Source organism: Prionailurus viverrinus, chromosome B4 (genome assembly GCF_022837055.1).
Source record: "Prionailurus viverrinus isolate Anna chromosome B4, UM_Priviv_1.0, whole genome shotgun sequence".
Taxonomy (NCBI): Eukaryota; Metazoa; Chordata; class Mammalia; order Carnivora; family Felidae; genus Prionailurus; species Prionailurus viverrinus.
In genome coordinates, this window is record NC_062567.1 from 130,844,968 (window position 1) to 130,865,378 (window position 20,411).

The 20,411-nt window shown below is 38.5% G+C and overlaps 1 protein-coding gene across 6 annotated transcripts in view; it reads left to right on the plus strand.

Annotated features, from left to right (window-relative positions):
• The window catches only part of TNRC6B (trinucleotide repeat containing adaptor 6B), a 253,543-nt gene that overhangs the window by 88,741 nt on the left and 144,391 nt on the right, over nucleotides 1-20,411 (plus strand). For 5 of the 6 annotated variants that reach the window (XM_047864960.1, XM_047864966.1, XM_047864968.1 and 2 more), the window contains exon 4: nucleotides 4,181-4,248. In XM_047864960.1, coding sequence (XP_047720916.1) covers nucleotides 4,181-4,248 — 68 coding nt within the window. Of the gene's footprint in view, nucleotides 1-2,714; nucleotides 2,722-4,180; nucleotides 4,249-20,411 lie in introns of those variants that run through there. The other variant, XM_047864963.1, reaches the window with a different exon arrangement.

Genomic DNA, 20,411 nt, shown 5'->3' on the forward strand with positions numbered 1-20,411 from the left:
AAGGAGGTCAGTCTCCTGCTTAGGGTAGGTCTGGTGTGTCTGACTCCTTTAGGCTGAGTCAAGCGCCCTTCCTGTGTGATTGCATTGCTTTTTCACACTCGATGGTGATGTCTTTTTAATTGGAGCATGGCTGACGCACAGTGTTCCATGAGTTTCAGGGGATTCCACACGTCTGTACTTATGCTGTGCTCACAAGTGTAGCTACCATCTGTCACCACACAGTGCCCACTGGTTTTTGGTTGTCTTCCCCACTAATCTGCAAGCTTTTTGAGGGCAGAGACTACTGTCTTCGCCTTTATCTCAGCCCAGCACCTTGCGTGTAATATGTGCTGAGTAAATGTTTGTTGAATGAATGAATGGTAGTGGGAGAAAGGTGAGGGTAATGGTGCAAGTTTTATGAATAAAAATCTTGAAACTCCTGCAAATGAGATCAAGGGGGAGGAGTGGTGGAGACCGTCACATGAAGTCCTGGTGTTCTTGAAATTTGCAGAAAAAAAGAACGGGAAGTGGCAAGAAGGAGCAGTGTTCTTTCTGGACCATTTTTATTGCCTCCTGAGATGATGGAGGCTGAGAAAAGGTGTAAGCCCTGCTGCAGGAGACCGTGTCTGGGGAAAAGCATTTGAATTGGCACTTAAAGGAATGAGTAGCAATTTGAATTGTATGTGGGCAGAAGGCCGGGGCGGCTAGGCAAATGCTAACAGTATGCGTAAATGAACAGGGGGTTAAAGAGTTGCATGTTCCGCCAGGGCTTCAGAGTGGGTGGGGGAGGCAGAGGCGGATAAAAAGATGGCTTAGACAAATGAACTCAACATAGGTGATGGGGCACCACTGAAGAATTTCGAGGGGAGCGATGCAATCAGATTTGCATGTTACAAAGCCCACTTGATGGAAGTGGTTTGGAAGATGCCTTAAAATGAAATGGGACCCGGAAGCACAAAGACCAGTGAGAAGGCTTGTGCAGTAGTGAGGTTTAGAGAAGCTGGCCTTTAACTATGATGGCAGTTAAAGAGAATAAAGAAGGGGTGGTGGAGGGGAGAGCCATTTAAGAGGTGGAAGCCACAATACTTGGTGATTAATAGGATGTGGGGTTAAGGAGGGAACCTTAGATTCTTGTGTGATGACAGGTTTCCCCTGCTATCAGAAAGTAGAGCATTCCTGTGAAATCTTTCGTAAGTCTAAATGTTGCACCAAGCCAAGAAACAGTGACCATTTCTTTATATGGAAAAATCTTGGAGCATTCCCAAATCCAGAAAATAACCGCTCCTAGGCTTTTCTGATACTTTGGGACACGTCTTGCTCACGGATGCTGAGATGCTGACTGTAGTCTCAGGGAAGGAGTTTGGCAATGCCCTTCTTGGGGCTCATGGTGTGCACTGCCTCTACAGCGGGCTGGCTGCAAAACCAACGCTGAACGCTGTTTGGCTTTTTACCTCTTTTTTTGTAAAAGCAAAAATCCTCTTCAGGTTTTTTTTGTTTTTTTTGTTTTTTTTTTTTTTTGGTTAGTGAAAATAGGCCTTTTATAAAAGTGAAGTGGTATAACACGAACTTTCAAAAAGTGGGGGGATACATGTATCGGGTTCCTGTTTGGGGAGTTTAGTGAATGATGGTACCATTCGCAGAGATAGGGAATATAAAAAGGAGAGGAAGTTTAAAGACAAAAATATTATTTCATTTTGGAACTTACCGGGCCATCCAAGTGGAGGACTAGTATGCATAACATGGGGGCTGGGGTTAAAGATTGGGAGCCCACGTGGAAGAGATTGTAGAAGCTGTGGGTTCTTTGATCATTACTCCTCTTAGATGATTGTACTTAATTAGAAATTGATTGTAGGATAAACCTTTAAAAAAAAAAAAAAACTAAGCAGAGGCCAAGATGCACAATTCAGAATTCTTTAGACACCATTCTTAAAGATGAAGGGTCAAAGAAATTTCTATAATATATATAAGTGGGAGAATAGTCATTCTTGTCTTTAAGCAAATGATTGAAGGTTGAGGTTCCAAGGAGCTTAACAAACTTAAACAGTTTGTCACCTGTTTTTCCTAATTAAGGCATAACATTTATATAGTTAAGTACATTGTGATTTTTTTTAAAACATAGGTATGCACTCTTGTAACCCAACCAGATCATCTCTAGCTCCTCATAAATTTCCCTCTGCAATCCTGTTTTTATTTCTAGAGTTTTTACGTCCTAAATGTAACCTTAGGATGGGAGAATCCTCCCTCTCCTTGGCTAAGTCCAGTACGTTGCAGAGTCAGGAATTTCCTAAGAATCAAGTCAGAACCTGGTTTGAATTTTACAGTATGCACAGTGTGTGTCTTTAATTACTCTTGCCTATGCCTCCTCCTGTTTTTAATGGAAATTATGAACACCTCTTGATTTTCCTGTCCTTTCTGAAACCTAGCCTCTAAACTCTGTCCTGTCTTCTCTAGTATTCTTGGGAAATAGAGACTGTGGAGAAGATGACAGAATTGGAAAACCTTTTGTTTTCTTTGGGTTTCATCGTGGTGTATGTTGTCTGTCTTCCAGATTATTAGGTTTTGTAAGAAATAGACTGTATTTTTCTGAGTTGGGAATAGCCCTGTCTGTTTCCTTGAGTACATCTGTTTGATTTTTTAAAATTATGCCTTTCAGGGGGAGTTTTCATGGGACTAATAGTCCCCTTTGTGGAGGTAGCTCTATCTCGGTCACTGATCTTCCAGGTCAATAAGCCATCTGGAATGGTAAAATGCTTTCTTTTTTTTTCACTTTGAAATTTGTATTGAGAAGAAAACCATAGGGAGGAAAGAAACATAGTTAAAAGAATAATTACAAAACAAACACCCAGTTACCTACTACATAGGCCAAGAAATAGAATATAACCACACCCCAGGATCCTCCACATGCCCCTTCCTTATTGAATCCCCTCCCTCCCTTCCTAAGACAATTTCTAGCCTAAATTTGGTATGTCATTCCTTTTTTAAAAATAGTTTTTAAAAACTATGTATATACATACATGTCTATATACTCATACATACATACAGTTTTAAAATGTTATATTTGAACCTTATATAATGGAATTATACTGTGTGTGTATTCTTTTGTGATTTGCTTTTTCACCCAATACTGTGTTTTTATAACACATCTAGGTTGCAGTGTGTAGCTATAGTCAGTCATTTTTATATAGAATAGTGTTTATTCTGTTGTCTGGAAACACCATAGTGTGTATATTTATTTTACTGTTGATGGATATTCGTTCTGGGTTTTTTTTTTTTCTGTTAAAAATAATACTATTAAAATTAAAAATACTTAAAAAAATACTATTTTATGTGTGTGTAAAAGTTTCTCTAGAATATTTATCTAGAAGTGCGACCACTAGTTTGTACAGTAAATACATAGTCAAGTGTACCAGATAGTGGCAAACTTTTGAAAAGTAGTTGTATCAATTTTCCTTCCCACCCAGGAGTGGATGAGTGTTGCTATTGCTCTGTGCCCTTGCCAACACTTGGTATTGCCCAGCTTTAAAAACAAATTTTTTAATGTTTTATTTATTTTTGAGAGAGAGAGACAGAGACAGAGAGCAAGCAAGGGAAGGGCAGAGAGAGGGAGACTCGGAATCTGAAGCAGGCTCCAGGCGCCGAGCTATTAGCACAGAGCCGGACTTGGGGCTCGAACCCACGAACCGCAAGATCATGACCTGAACCAGAGTTGGTAGCTTGACCGACTGAGCCACCCAGGTGTCCCAGTATTGCCCAACTTTTGAATTTTAGCCAACCTGGTAGCGGCGAAATTAATTTGCAGTAATTTGCATTTTCCTGGTTGACATGAAACTGAGTATCTTCTCATTTGTGCATGTTCTTCAGTAAAATTCCTACTCAGTTATTTTGTAAATCTTTCAGGTATGTTGTCTTTTTTTTTTTTAATTGATTCCTAGCAATTCTTTATTATATTCTGGATGTTAACTTTTGTTACAGTTCTGTAAGTTGCAAGTCAACAGTGTTTCCTTTTCTGTTCTGCAAATCTAGGCACCTAAGGAGAGATGCCTTGAGCAAATTTGGCAATTGAAAGCCACTGGCCTAGGCTCCTGTGCCAGACAGTATAGCACAGGGGCCATGTGGTTCTGCACAGGGCAGGCCCTGGAACTTTAAGTGAGTTGCATCTTAGTTACTGACTACTTCTGATCTGTGGTGCTTGCCTTTGCAGGTGGAACAGGAGGATTTTGTAATGGAAGGGCATGGCAAGACTCCACCTCCTGGTGAAGAAAGCAAACAGTGAGTCACAGTTTATTTAAAAAGGGTCCTATTACAGATCTTCAGAAGCACTTTGGTTAAACACGCTGAGAGCGTGTTTGCAGAGGATGTATATGTTGGGCACATTGTGGAGCTCGCCAGTTGCTTTGGTGGCTATTAATGCATAGTTTCTATTTATAGACAGACTAACTGGAGGGACAAGAAAGTTGGCTTTGTAGATTTTCACACTTGACTAATCAAAATTTGTGTTACACTTTAGCAAAGGCTTTAAGGCTCAGGATGTTCCAAATTGAACTAATTCAGTCTGGTTGATTTCCAAAGAAAGTTTAAGATGGTATATTCTTTTCTTAGCTATGTCCTTAGGAAGTATGCTAAATTAATAGACTGTCTTCCCTGCATTCCAAGTGTGAATTTATTTGAAATGTACTTCCTGAAATTCTATTCTATTTAGTTATTTATACTTCTGTTCTTTGTTTAAATAACAAATTGTTTCCCGAAAGGAACAGGAATATAAATAATATAACTTAGCCAACATTCTAAATTATTCAAGATCTCTCCCCTGACTTCTTAAAGAGTGATCAGTTTTAAATCTGAAATTGGGAGTCCTCGGGTAGCTTTTTGGTGACAGGGAATAGATTTTTTTTTTTCCTCCCTCTGCCACAGAACTTGAAAAATTGTGTTGCAGAGAAGACTGGTGTTTCATATGCCCTTTTAAAGGAAAAACAGTTAAGACTGCCTTGAAATACTGACATGACTACTATTTTTTATTTAGACAGTAGTCTCCTAAGTTGAATGGGATAGCAAGTGATTCATGGAATTTACCGAAAATCTGTAGGGAGAAACTCCTCTCTCATCTTTTTTTTTTCTTCCTAGAAAATAGTTTAGTTTTGATCTGTCTTATGAAAAGTATGTCTCCGAAACCCTTAGGAATGAATTATGCAGAATGTTATGCTGCCATGAGGCCAGGTTCATTAAAGGAGAATGTTTGTCTTGTATTTGTTGTGAATGGAAACCAGGATATTTTCACAGCTGGTTTAATTTGCTAACCAGGCAGTTTTAAAAATAGCTTACAATATAAATCCTAACTTTGCTGTGTTCTGTGAAATGCACTTATATTCTACATGGGCTCATGGAATCAGTTCATCTTTAGCAAAGTAGAATGCCAAACATCTAGTCCCAGTGAAATCACAGGAACATTTCAGATGCATCTCCCTGTCCTCTTGCCCACTCCCCCAGCCCCACCCTCTGGTCAGAGGTCTTACAATGTAAAAATCATAGTTCCTATTTGATGAGGGTGTTCTGTGCGCAAAGCACTTTGCTTAGATGCTGTGTATGTTCTCTCCATTCACTATAGTGTACCCTTTTACTCGGAGATCAGGGTAGGTAATTTATCCATGGGAATGCAGCTTGAAATGGAAGTTAGGATTTGAATCTGGATCTTTCTGACATTACAGTGTTTTATAATATCTCCCTGACCCAAATCCTCTGCCAGCTTTGGGAGCTGTGTTCCTGAAAAGTACCGTGGTTAGCAAAACTGTGCAGTTGTTAAGATCAAAGTCTCAGGGATAAGAGGGAGTTGGGGGAAATAATGAAAATGGCATTAAGCCTATTTTTGAAACACAGATGAAAGTTCTGTTCTCTAGAGGGTATCCATTTCCCAAACAAACCAGTCTTTATCTTTAAAAACCTGCTCCAGTAGCCCCTATCCTGTATCAACTTCTTTAGGTATTCAGGAAGCACTGCTGGGGCAGATTCTCCCACAAGTTTTATGTTATACAAACGGCGCTTCTTTTAGAGAGCTTCAGACAGGCTGGTGGACTTGCGTTGTGTCCTTACCTTGTTTTGTTTTCTGAGTCTCATGGTGCCTTTTCACAGATGAATCCTGTTGTGTTTTGCTTCTGGTTTTTTTGTTTGTTTGTTTTGTTTTGTTTATTTTTTTCCTGGTCCTGGTCTGCTGTCCTATATTGTAATGACTCTTCTCACTAGGCACTCCTCTCATAGACCTGTCTACCTCTTTGGTGGGAGTGGGTAGCAAAGGTGATGTGTTCATTTGTTTGAGGCAACAAAAATTAAAAGATATACATATGTACACACACACACACACACACACACACACACACACACACACACACATTGCATCTTAGAAGTGTAGTTGGCAGAGGATGATAAACTCCTGGACAGTAGGATCAAGGAACTGAATACTACATTCTAGATCCTGGAAGTGTACACATTGCTGAATGACTTATGAAATTCCGACTTACTCTTTTATTTTTTAAATTATAAAAATAATACAGTTGGCTCTTGAACAACATGGGTTTGAAATGTGCAAGTCCATTTATACATGGAATTTTTTTAAGTTTATTTATTTTTAGTAATCTCTACACCCAGCATGGGGCTTGACCCCAAGATCAAGAGCCACACGCTCCAAAACTGAGCCAGACAAATACGGTACCATGCTGTAAATGTACTTTCTCTTCCTTATGATTTTAAAACATTTTCTTCACTAAATTCCTGAAACCAGTATTACACTAAATCTTAACTAACTAGAATTTAAATAAAAACTGGAAACAAAAATAAAATAAAACATGTTCTTTAGCATACTTCATTGTAAGAAACCAGCATAGAATACATGTAACAGAAAAAATAGGTGTTAATTGACTGTTTATGTTATCAGTAAAGCTTCCAATCAACAGACTATTTGTAGTTATGTTTTGGGGGGTTAGAAATTATTCACAGATTTTCGGCCATGCTGGGGAGTCAGTGCCCCAAACCTCCATGTTGTTCAAGGGGCACCTGTACACGATTGTCATGAAACATTCAAATGGTAAATGTAGACACAGAAATAAAACTGAGACTCTCCTTTTCCCTTTCTTCCCCTCCTGATCTTTGTAAATATTTTCTGTATATTTTATTTATTTATTTATCCATTTGTTTATTTGTTTGTTTATTTACTTTGAGAGAGACAGTGCAAGTGGGGGAGGGGCAGAGAGAGAGGAAGAATCCGAAGCAGGCTCTGCACTGTCAGCGTAGAGCCTGATGTGGGGCCCAGACTCACAAAACTACAAGATAATGACCTGAGCCAAAATCAAGAGTTGGATGCTTAACTGACTGAGCCCCCCAGGTGCCCCTGTTTTCTGTATATTTTAAAACAACAACTAGGGGCGCCTGGGTGGCGCAGTCGGTTAAGCGTCCGACTTCAGCCAGGTCACGATCTCGCGGTCTGTGAGTTTGAGCCCCGCGTCGGGCTCTGGGCTGATGGCTCGGAGCCTGGAGCCTGTTTCCGATTCTGTGTCTCCCTCTCTCTCTGCCCCTCCCTCGTTCATGCTCTGTCTCTCTCTGTCCCAAAAATAAATAAACGTTAAAAAAAAAATTAAAAAAAAAAATAAAATAAAATAAAACAACAACTAGATAGGGATTTTTTTTTTCCCAACATAATTCTTCTGTGACTTGCTTTTATAATTTGCCATCTTTCACAGTCTACTTCATGCTCTTAATGCAGAATGTTCTGTTGAATGGATGGACTATAATCATTCTTCTCTAATTAGATGATTTGGTGGTCTCTAGTTTGATTACTACAAATAATACTTTATTGAACATCTTTATTTTTATATCTTTATTCACAGATGTATTTCTGTAGAATTTCTAGAGATGGAGCTGTTGGTTCACGGGATGTATTTTTAAAAATATTTTTAAATATATTTAAAAAATTTGTAATGTTTATTTATATTTGAGAGAGAGAACCAGTGGGAGAGGGGCAGAGAGAGACAGAAACAGAATCCGAAGGAGGCTCCAGGCTCTGAGCTGTCAGCACAGAGCCCGACGCGGGGCTGGAACTCACAAGCCATGAGATCATGACCTGAGCTGAAGTTGGATGCCCAACCGACTGAGCCACCCAGGCGCCCCCACGGGATGTACTTTTTTTACATGGAGGTAGTTGCTATCAAATTGCCTTCTGAGAAAGCACTACCCATGATCCTTTCCATCAACAGTGCATGAGAATGCCCATCTTCTCCCCTTTGATGACAAAAAAAATTTTAGCCTTAAATTTTTGTCACTCTTGTATTTATTATATATATATATATATATTTTTTTTTTTTTTTTTCAAGTAATCTCTACACCTAACGTGGGGCTTGAACTCACAACCCTGAGATCATGAGTCGCATAATCCACTGACCGGGCCAGCCAGGCACCCCTAATATTTAATTGTTTTAATTTGTACTTTTCTGCTCACTAATGAGATGGAATATCTTTTGTTAGTTTATCGGCTGTAGATTTTTCAATTTTATGTATCACTTATTTGCATATTAGACCCATGTTTCTATTGGATTATTTGATAGTTTTGTAGGAACCCTTTATATATTTTTAAATTATTATTATTATTAATATTATTATTAATTTTAGAGAAATAAAGTATAAGCAGGGGAGAAGGAGATATGGAGAGAGAGAGGGAGAGAGAGAGAGAATCTTAAGTAGGCTCCACTCTCAGTGCAGAGCCTGATGTGGGGTCAGTCCCACAGTCCTGGGATCATGACCTGAGCCAAAATCAGGAGTCACATACTCAACCAACTGAGCCACCCCAGCACCCCTGTAGGAGTCTTTTATAAAATATAGATATTAACTTTGTCTTTTGAGGTGTTTTAAATGTTTTGTCCCATTCCTTTTAACATTGGGGTATCTTTCATACGAATAAATTTAAAAACATTTTTATGTGGTAAAATCAACTAGCCTGTTATAGCTTCCGTATTTTGTGTTTGCTTAGAGAAGTTGTCCCTACCCTAATGTAATAAATAAAATACCTTAGTTTTCCTGCTTTTTTTCTTTTTACCCCTACACCTTTGAATGAACTGGTATGCATTTTTGTGTATGATGTGAGGCAGAGATCTAAGTTAATTTTTTTCCAAATTGATTTCCAAAATGGCTCTCATTCATTGGTCTCAGTTTGTACGAATAGCCTATTTCACTTATGGAAGGCAGATGAAACACAGGGATACTATGACCCTCAAGGTCGTAAGAGCAAATTCTTACAAGGACTAGGACTAAAACTATTTTTATTAGCTGATCTACGCCACTTTCTTTGTTTCATCGTGTAACATTTTTACCGTAGATTCTAGAAGTTTTGAAAACATCATTTTATTTCCATGATGTTTATTTCAACTAAGTTCTGTTAATAGGCAGATTAGGATAGCTATGCATGTAGAAAGCCGTCTTGAAAAATAATTGACTTTTGATATTGAGAAGTATCTGTGCTAAACTTAATGTTTAGATCAGTTGTGCTGAATTCTGTGTGAGTAACATTTAGTAGAGTGTATAGCTTTAAACACTGTGTATGTGTGTGTGTATATATATATATGTATATATATGTATATATGTATAGTTTCAATATTGTTGCTTTTAATGAGGTTTATTAACTATTAGTATATCTAATATAATCATTTTCTGAGAATATTTACTTTACAAGCTACTGTAACAAACCAGACAAGCTAAGTTTATTGCCATATAATTACTACATTAAACTCACACAGCATTAATCACATAATGTGTTTAACACAGGGGTAAATATAAAACTATAATGGCTTTTCAAAAAGCAGCATAAGCAGATACTTGCTCGTAGATTGTGTTTGACTATGGTTATTGAAAGCTCATTTCATATGAAATGTTTCCACCCAAGACAGGCTCTTGATTTGGTTTTATTTACGAGACAAGTGATAGTCTAGATGTTTGTAGGCAGATTATTTGTGGTAAATTATCAGTTTTGGTGTACAGTTGACCTTGGAACAGCACAGAAGTTAGGGGCACTGGCCCCCACGCAGTAAAAATTCCCCACATAAGTCTTGACTCCCCCCAAATTTAACTATTTATAACGCACTGTTGACTAGAATCCTTACCGATAACATAAACAATCAATTAATACCTATTTTGTATGTCAAATATTTTATAAAAACTGTATTCTTACAATAAAAGAAGTTAGAGAAAAGACAATGTTTTAAAATTGTAAGGAAGAGAAAGTACATTTACAGTACCATACTGTACTTAGTGAAAACAATCTGCATTTAAGGGGACCTGCACAATTCAAACCTGTGGGGGGGGGGGGCAACTGTATTAATGAGTTTGACCTCTTTTTTCATTTCTTTATTAAAATCTAGTTTACACACAAGTCTAAACTTTGAATCTCCATGCTCAAATTGACTCATATTCTCAAAAGATATTTGTTTTTAACATGCTGTATACAATGATTCAACTTTTCTAGTACATTTTTGTTGATTAAATTTTCTTACAACTTTTGGTTCATTTTATGAAATTTCAGCATTAGAAATAAATCTCTCCGGGCACCTGGGTGGCTCAGTCAGCTAAGCATCCCACTTCTGCTCAGGTCATGATCTCACGGTTTGTGGGTTCAAGCCTTGCATTGGGCTCTCTGCTGTCAGCGCAGAGCCGCTTTGGATTCTCTGTCCCTCCCCTGCTTGCTCTCTCTCTCCCTCTCAAAACTAAATAAACATTTTAAAAAATAAATAAAAACAGATCTCTCAAAGCAGGATCTCAAAGACACAGTTGGACACTCGTGTTCACTGCAGCATTATTCACAGCAGCTAAGCAGTGGAGCAACCTACATGTCCACTGACAGATGAACGGATACAGGAAATGTGGGATGTACATACAACGGAATATTATGAAGCCTTCAAAAAGAAGGAAATCCTGTCACATGCTACAATATAGATGAATTTGAAGGGCATTATGCTTAGCAAAATAAGCTAATCAGCAAAGAACAAATACTATATGACTCAGCTTAACTTGAAGTCATCTAATGTGAAAATCATAAAAACAGAACATAGAGAAGTGATGATTGCCAAGGGCCAGGGAGAGGGAAGAGAGGGAATTAGTGTTCAATGGGTATAGAGTTTCAGTTCTAGAAGATAAAAAAGGTCTGGAGATCCGTTGCAAAATGATAAGAATATACTTAAAATTCCACTGAGCTTTACAGTTAAAAATGATTCAGATGGTAAATTTAATGTTATGTGTTTTTTACCACAGTAAAAAAAAAAGTTAGCAATCAAATTTAAATGTAGTTTATTTTTTTTTTATAAAAGAGAAAGCTTATATGCCTTTTAAAAACATTTATTTATTTTTGAGAGAGGGAGAGAGCACAAGCGAGTGGGGGAGGGGCAGAGGGAGAAAGAGAGAGAGAATCCCAAGCAGGCTCTGCGCTGTCAGCACAGAGCCTGACACAGGGCTCAATCCCATGAACCATGGAATCATGACCTGAGCCAAAACCAAGAGTCAGATGCTTAACTGATTGAGCCACCTGGGCACCCCTAAATGTACTTTAAATGCAAAAGACAGCCTGGATTTCAAAGACTTAATACCCCAAAAAAAGAATGTAAAATTAATAATATCGATTTTATGTTGAGATAATAATCTTTTATATATGTTGTATTAAGTAAAGCATACATATTAAATTTAAATCTCGTTTTATAATGTGTTATATAGACAGCATCCCCTTTTTAGGGATTGTTGGTAGAATTAATTATATCAATTCCTATATTTCAGCTCTCTTGGGGTGCCTTTTTTTTTTTTTATTTCTCTTTTTCAAGGGAAAATCTGCTCAGAGCTTGCATGGGAGGCCTATATGGAAATCAAAGTGTTGAAGACAGTTTTATATTGATTTGGAGAGAAGAATGTGATTTATGGAATCAACATTGCTCTTTATACTCTTCTGTGGTGTAATACGACTTTGTGCTGGAGGTGCTGTTTTTTAAATGTCTTAACTCCAATATCGTGATTAAATTCTCTTCTTCCTAATTACATTCTTCCCAACTTAAATGTCTAGTTATAAAATACCCTTTTAATTTTTCTGAATTATTAATTATACAGACCTTTCATTAAGTCTAACAGCTTGTCCTTACCTTATCTTTATTTCTGCTCCTACTCAGACTCATTAACTTACAGCTCCGTCTTCCTCAGAATCATCTCATGCTGCGGTGCAACTTTATTCTCCCTCAGTTTATTCTCCCCCAGTCTCTATACTAAGAGTAGGGCGTTCCTTGTTTTATATTTAGCCACCAAATTTAACACTAAGTTCTTTGGGAACCATTCTTCTGAGTTCTTTTAAAAAAAAATAGGCAGCTCTATAGTATTTCCTAAAAACAAAACAAACAAGAAGAAGAAGAAGAAGAAGAAGAAGAAGAAAAGAAAAAATATTTCCAAGTCACTTATTTTATACATAATTATCTTCACAATACAAACCTTGGTATTTGGCCATTAGGAAAGAGGGGTGTTGTTGTGTTGTTTTGTTTTTTAACATTTTCTGTATTCTACCATGAGTTTTTCACCAGTGTGTTTTCTTTAAACCACTGAAATATGTACATGTTGAAATAAATGTACTAAGAAGTACCAAATTGAACTCTGTAAACTTAGTCATTACACAGCAGTAAGCTGGACATCAGAAGAATAATTGGGTTTCTATATAATCTTTTTAATTATTTTGAAGAGAAAGGAAATGAGTTTTATTTTCAAGTTAATTGGTATTTTGAAAATGCCACAAAGTGGTTCAATAGATGATAGTTATGCTCATGGAATTTTTGCTGCTGGGAATTTTAGCATAACCATAAACATTTTGTACTAGGTCTTTGGGAAACTGTCACTTGCTAATAAATTTTGTAATTTGCATTGGAGTTACTTAAAAAATTAATTCTCAGGGCGCCTGGGTGGCTCAGTCAGTTACACGTCTGACTCTTGGATTTGGCTTGGGTCATGATCTCATGGTTCGTGGGTTCAAGCCCCACATTGGGCTCTGCGCTGGTAGTGCGTATCCTGCTTGGGATTCTCTGTCTCTCCCTCTCTCTGCCCTTCCCTTGTTTGCACGCACTCTCTCTCTCTCTCAAAATAAATAAACGTAAAAAAACATTAATTCTCTCAAAAAATTGCCTTCCCTCCCCAGTCTCAGAATCATACATAATAAATTCTGAATTATATCTTATGAGGTTTCTCTTTGGTGTCTGGGCGGTGGATTAATTACAATAGGAGTAACTTCAGGAATTATGTGTTTCATAGTTGAAAATGACTTCAAACTCTGAGGGCTGCTACTACTTACAGGTTCATGTGATGACTTTAACCAACAGTGCATAGGGTAGATCATGCAGCTCTTAGAAAACTGCGGTTAAGTTAATAATAGTCTTAATTCTGTAGCTTATATTTTGCTTATGGACAAATAACTGACTTTATGAAAAAACATTACTCAAAAGGCAGGATGTATTTGTCCAGTTCCTTGAAATTGGCGTTTTAAGGCCTCGTTTTGGAGATGTTATTGTCATGAAGTTGTAAAATGTTTTCAAATTTTTAAATAGTGTGATGTAAATACAGGTGAAGAAATAACACATTCAGCTGCAAGAACCTCCAGGGGTGTCATGAAGAGAAGCTGGTGTTTATTTCTCCCCCGAATGTTCTGATCACTAGGCGGTGTGGATACAAGTTCTGCCCTGAGCACTCTGCCTGGGTTCCCTTCCTGCCAGCTGTGTCTGTGGGCTGAAGTTTGGGCTGAAGTAGAGGTGAATTGAATGGCAGAGAGGAGGCACAACATGATGATGGCAGGCAGTGAAACGTCAGGTTAAGGCTTTTTGCTAAATCTTCAGCTCTGCAAGGATAGAGACTTTTGTCATCTTGGTCACTGCCAGTGGCACATACAAAATGTCAATAAATATAAATATATAAATATGTTGAATGAATGAAAATGTCTGAGTGTTAAGAAACCCTCCCTGGTCTACACACTCACTTTGAAACTCTGAGGTGGAGCTATTAAAAATCCTAACCCCAGAATATTTTTTATAAGCAGGAGAAAAGTGAATTGCTAGTATATCATGTTTGACTTTATATTCAGTGCTTTCTTTTTTTTTTTTAAGTTTGTGTTTTTTTGCCTTTTTTTTGTTTTTTTTGTTTTTTTTGGAAAGAGGGAGAGAGAGAGAGAGAGAGAGAGAGAGAGAGAGAGAGAGAGAAAGAAGGCATGTGCAAGTAGGAGAGAGAGAGAGAGAGAGAGAGAGAGAGAGAGAGAGAGAGAGAGAGAGAATCCCAAGCAGGCTCAGCACTGTCAGTGAGGGGCCCGGCTGAGGGCTCAAATTCATGAACCATGAGATCACAACCAGAGCTGAAATCAGAGTCAGACGCTTAACTGACTAAGCCATGCAGGTGCCCCTGTTTTCAATGCTTTCTTGAGGGTATTCCAACAGACCTGATTTTATCACTATTCTTTAGGTGTCTCTATCTATGAGACAGTTGTTGGTTATTGTTTATTTGGCAGAAGATGCCTTTTTCCTTGTTTCTGAGGTCTTCCATAAGATGCCTTTAGCCTACCTATGCATATTGTTTCTATCGTTTAAAGGTCCTTGGGCACCTGGCTGGCTCAGTCAGTAGAGCATGTGACTCTTGATCTCGGGGTCATGAGTTTAAGCCCCACATTGGTCACAGAGCTTACTTTAAAAAAACAAACTAGGGGCCCCTGGGTGGCTTAGTCGGTTTTGTGTCCAGTTCCTTGGCTTGGCTCAGATCACGATCTCACAGTAAGTGAGTTTGTGCCCTACATGGGGTTCTGTGTTGACAGTGCAGAGCCTGCTAGGGATTCATTCATTCTCTCTGTCTCTCTCCACCCCCGCAAAATAAATAAATGGAAAGGTTTTTTTAATAACTTTTTTTAAAATTTTTTTTAACGTTTATTTATTTTTGAGACAGAGAGAGACAGAGGATGAACGGGGGAGGGTCAGAGAAAGAGGGATCAGAATCCGAAACCGGCTCCAGGCTCTGAGCTGTCAGCACAGAGCCCGACGCAGGGCTCGAACTCATGGACCGCGAGATCATGACCTGAGCCGAAGTCGGCCGCCCAACTGACTGAGCCACCCAGGTGCCCCAAATGGAAAGTTTTTAATAATCAATCAGTTAGTCAATGAGAGGGTCTTTCTACCCCCGTCCAGTGGCCCCCTGTAAGGCTTCCATGCACAGCTCATTTCCTTCTCCATTAGATGCTTCTGTTGAGGCAGAGACCCTTCTTTCTGACCAGGAGCGAATCTAGGTTTTTGGGAATGCTCTTTAAGGAAAAGAGAATTAATTCAAATATGAGTTGTACAAAAGTGAACATTTATTTACAATGAGGAAAGAAAACCACACACACACAAAAATGGCGACTTTTAAGAAGTGGACAAATAGAAAATTCAGAAAAATAGCACTAGCATTTGTATTCACTACTTAACACATCACTGTGAAACTTTTTTCTCTACATTTTTTGGCTGCATAGTCTTTTTTGCCCCTTTATGTTACAGTGGTTCTATGATATTTTCTAGAAAGAGACTAGAAAGATAATTCATTGTTTGTTATAACATGGTTGACCACAGTAGGGTTTTTCATAATGACGAATCAACAAAGTTCCTTTCATCCTCACAACTTGTTATTAGTAACATTATATACATTTTTGAGATTGTTATCAATGTTGGGGAAATCTCTATCAAGTATCCTTTATATTGTAAGGCTTCACTTTTTCTTGTACATTGGCTACCCTGTAATACTCCGAATTGACACATTTACATCATGATATGATCTGGCCCTGCACACTTCTGTCATGATACAGAGTTAAGTTGGCCCAGTGTCATCTTTGTATGCTAGGATGGTTAACAGTAATTCGACCATACACAGAAGTGCTAAGAACCACGTGAATATATTCCACTAAACCCAAAATGGATTTGTCTCTAGTATAACTTTCCCTTTATGGATCCCCCAAATGCCTGCAGCCATGAGGGGAAAGCTGAGATGGAAAGAGACTGTGGTTTTAACAGTATGGGTTAAGAGTAATGAGTGCATATTGTCTTTGCACACTTTATAAAAAGTGTCATTAGAACAAAGTTGGACTAGTCACACTTCCTAATTTCAAAATATATTACAAAGCTACAGCAACCAAAACAATGCGATACTGGCATAAAGACAGGCAAGTAGACAAATGGAATAGAATAGAAAGCCCAGAAATAAACACTCACATATAAGGTCAAATGATCTTTGACAAGGGTACCCAGACCACCCAATGGGGAATGAAGGAGTGTCTTTTCAACAAATGGTGTTGGGCACACTGGCTACCCACTTGCAGAAGAATGAAGATGGCCCTTTGTCTCACACACCATATATAAAAATTAAATGAAAATGGATTAAAGACCTAAGCTTAAGACCTAAAACTATAAAACTGTTTGAAGAAAATACAGGAGAAAAGCTTTGTGACATTGGACTTGGCAGTGATTTCTTGGATGTGACACCGAAAGTCAGGCAAGGCAGACAGATGAGACTACATCAAATTTTTAAAATTTTGTGCATCAAAAGACCCAATCCATAGAGTGAAAAGGCACCCTACAGAATGGGAGAAAATATCTGCAAATCATATATCTGATAAGGGGTTACTATCCAGAATATGTAGAGAACTACAACTCAACAACAAAAAAAATTGTATAACCTGATTAAAAAATGGGCAAAGGGTTTGAATAGACATTTCTCCAAGAATATATAAATGGCCTATAAGCATATGAAAAGACACTCAACATCACTAATCCTCAAAGAAGTGCAAATCAAAACCACAGTGAGATACCACTAGGATGACTACTATCAAAAAAACCCAAAAATCAAAACCCAGAAACAAAAAAGCCAAAAACCCAGAAAATAACAAGTGTTGGCAAAGAAATTGAAACCTTTGTGCACTGTTGGTGGGATTATAAAATCAGGTGACTACTGTGGAAGACAATACAGAGATTCCTTAAAAAATAAAAACTAGAGCTACCATATGAGCCAGGAATCCCCCGTCTGGGTATGTATCCAAAAGAATTGAGATGTTTGCATATGCATATTCGTAGAGAAATAGCCAAGAGGTGAAAGGACCCCAAGTGTTCACTGGCTGCCGAATGGATAAACAAATGATGGCATATACATACACTGGAATATTAGCCACGAAAAAAGGAGATCCTATCATATATCAACATGGATGGACCTGGAGAATATTATGTTAAGTGAAACAAGCCAGTCACAAAAAGACAAATACAGGATGATTCCACTTAAAGGAGGTATCTAAAGTAGTCAGATTTATATAAATAGAAAATAAAATGGTGGTTACCGGGGGCTGGGGGCAGAGGAAAAAGAGGAGTTGTTTAGTGGGTATAGAATGTCAGATTTGCAAGATGAAATAGCTCTAAGTATCTGGAGATCCGTTTCACAACCATGTGAGTATACTTACCAGTACTGAACTGTACAACTGGTTAAGATGGTAAATGTTATGTTATGTGTATTTTACCACAATAAAAAGGAGGAGGAGGAGGAGGAGGAGGAGAAACACATTGCAGCAGAAAAAAAGCAGAGAGAGATCATTTGGGAACAGTGCTCAAATGGGTCCTGCAGCTTAAGCTTCCTTAGCTTCATACTGACGCATCTGTTTTGACCATTCTGGTCCTGCCCTTCCTTTGAAGTACAGCTCCATTGATCTGTAGTGTCCATATTTTCTAACTCCTATGTCTCCTAGGCTGGAACTGTACAGTTAACAATTTATCTCACACTTTCTTGTTGACTATGCTGTGTATGTGTTTTATCTTCCAATTATAGGTTTTTAAGTGTTAGGTTCTTCCGCACCCTGCAAATACTTAGGTTTGTAGTATTCATCCTTTGCTTATATGTTTGCTTATATGTTTGGTCCTTCATCCAACAAACATTCATTGAATTCCTCCTATGTACTAGATCCAGAAGTAAAAGCCACATTCTGATGCAGCGTTGGCTATTTTCACCTTCTGATTTTGTTGGGGTTAAGAATCCTGAAAAGCTTGGGGCACCTGGGTGGCTGGCTCAGTTGGTTAAGCATCCGACTTTGGCTCAGGTCACGATCTCTCAATTCGTGGGCTTGAGTCCTGTGTTGGGCTCTGTGCTGACAGCTCAGATCCTGGAGCCTGCTTCAGATTCTGTGTCTCCCTCTCTCTCTGCTCCTCCCCAACTCACACTCTGTCTCTCTCTCTCAAAAATAAATAAACAATAAAAAAAAAAAAGAATCCTGAAAAGCTTGGCTTTTCCGTTTATATCATTTCTTGTTAGCCTTTGTTGTTGCCATCATTTGACAGTACTGGAAGTTGATAAAACTTAGAAAAGTCTTTGCCTTTCTTGTGTTCTCTACATAGCAAATTCCTACTCATTCTTTAGACTGTGTTCAAAATCTCGTATCCCCTGTGAAATCTTTCCTGACTCTCCCAGAAGTTAGTTCTTTGTAATCCCATGGCATAACTATGTTATATCTCTGTTCTTTAATTATGGCACTTACCATGCTATATTTTAATTATGGATTTACCTGCCTCTGTCCTTCAGGGTGTTAGCAACCATTCTTTTTATCCCTCAGGGCCTGGCTATAGCACAGTATGTAATACATAGTGGATGCTTTAAAAAAGGAGAGGGGAGGGGCGCCTGGGTGGCTCAGTTGTTTGAGCGTCCAACTTCAGTTCGGGTCATCATCTCGCTGTTCCCTAGTTTGAGCCCCACATGGGACTCTGTGCTGACAGCTTGGGGCCTGGAGCCTGTTTCGGATTCTGTGTGTGTGTCTCTCTCTCCCTCCCTCTCTCTCTCTCTCTCTCTCTCTCTCTCTCTCTCTGCCCCTCCCCCACTCTGTCCTTCTTTCTCAAGGGTAAATATTTAAAAAAAAAAAAAAAAGAAAAGAAAAGAAAAAAAGGTTCTTGACTGCATGAATGAATGATGGGTCCAGAATTTGGAGTCTTATTCTTGAAAGAGTTGATTGGCCTTACTGGATTTCATGGTCACAAATTTCATTCTTAACAACAACCGTTTATCTTATGACAATTACTTGTACCTTTTAAATATAGTGTATACTTTTCTCCACCTCTCCTACCTCAGCTGGTCCCTTCTTGGTCCTCTATACTATATTCTCTATATACAAGCCAGGATGAGTTTTCTAAACATAAATCTGATTCTGTCTCTCCTAAAGTGATGGTGGTAAGACCTCTGAAGCCTTGAAATGCATACTTAGGGAGGTTTTGGAGACTTTGCCCCTCTTTGTAGGAAACCTGTTAAAAGGCACCCACATTCCATATTAAACATGTGGTTTTATTTATTTTTGCTATCACATGTTTACAGAATATTGATAATTTTGTTTCTGAAATTCTTTGGCTACAAATAACTGACTTAATTTGTAATTTCCTAAGATTTTTTAATAGCTAACATTTTTAGAAATTTTTGCAAAGTGAGAATTATTTTCAAATGTAATGAAAATGTTATAAATCCTAAATTTAACAGTGAATGAAAATCCTGTGTTTTTATGTTTTTGAGGACATTTAAGCATTTATTAATTTTTATGATTATAGTTTTCTTTTTGTGTCTTTGACTTATTTTTTCAGGTCCTAACCATTTGCCTAGGCCCCTGAGAAGCTGGTAGGTGGAGAATGAGTCATGGATAAAATTGTGCAGTTCAGCCTCCTGTTTTAACATTCTTCTGTGGCTTTGAAGTGCCTGGGTGGCTCAATGGTTAAGCGCCCAACTTTGGCTCAGGTCATGATCTCACGGTCTGTGAGTTCAAGCCCCAAGTCTGGATCTTTGCTGACAGCTCAGAGCCTGGAGCCTGCTTCGGATTCTGTGTGTCCCTCTCTCTCTGCACCTCCCTTGCTGTCTCTCTCTCTCAAAAATAAATAAGCATTAAAATTCTTCTGTGACTTTCCACTATTCCTCTTTTTTTTTTTTTAATGCTTTTTTTTATTTTTGAGAGCACATGAGTGGGGTAGGGGCAAGAGAGAGAGAGAGAGACAGAAGATCTGAAGTGGGCTCTGTGCTGACAGCAAGGAGCCCGATGTGGGGCTGGAACTCATGAACTGTGAGGTTCAACCTGAGCCAAAGTCGGACGCTCAACTGACTGAGCCACCCAGATACCCCAACTTTCCACAATTCTTAAAATACTGTGGCCTGAAAGACTCAGTATGATCTAGCCCTTCCTACCTCCCCAAGTTTATCTTACACCTCTCTCGCCTGCTCACCTTTCCTAGCCTCCTGGTCATCCCTCTTGTTCTTTTAAAAACTCAAGGGGTGGGGCACCTGAGTGGTTCAGTCAGTTGAGTGTCCCACTCTTGGTTTCTGTCCCATTCTTGGTTTCAGCTCAGGTTATAATATCACAGTTTCATGGGTTTGAGCCCCGAGTC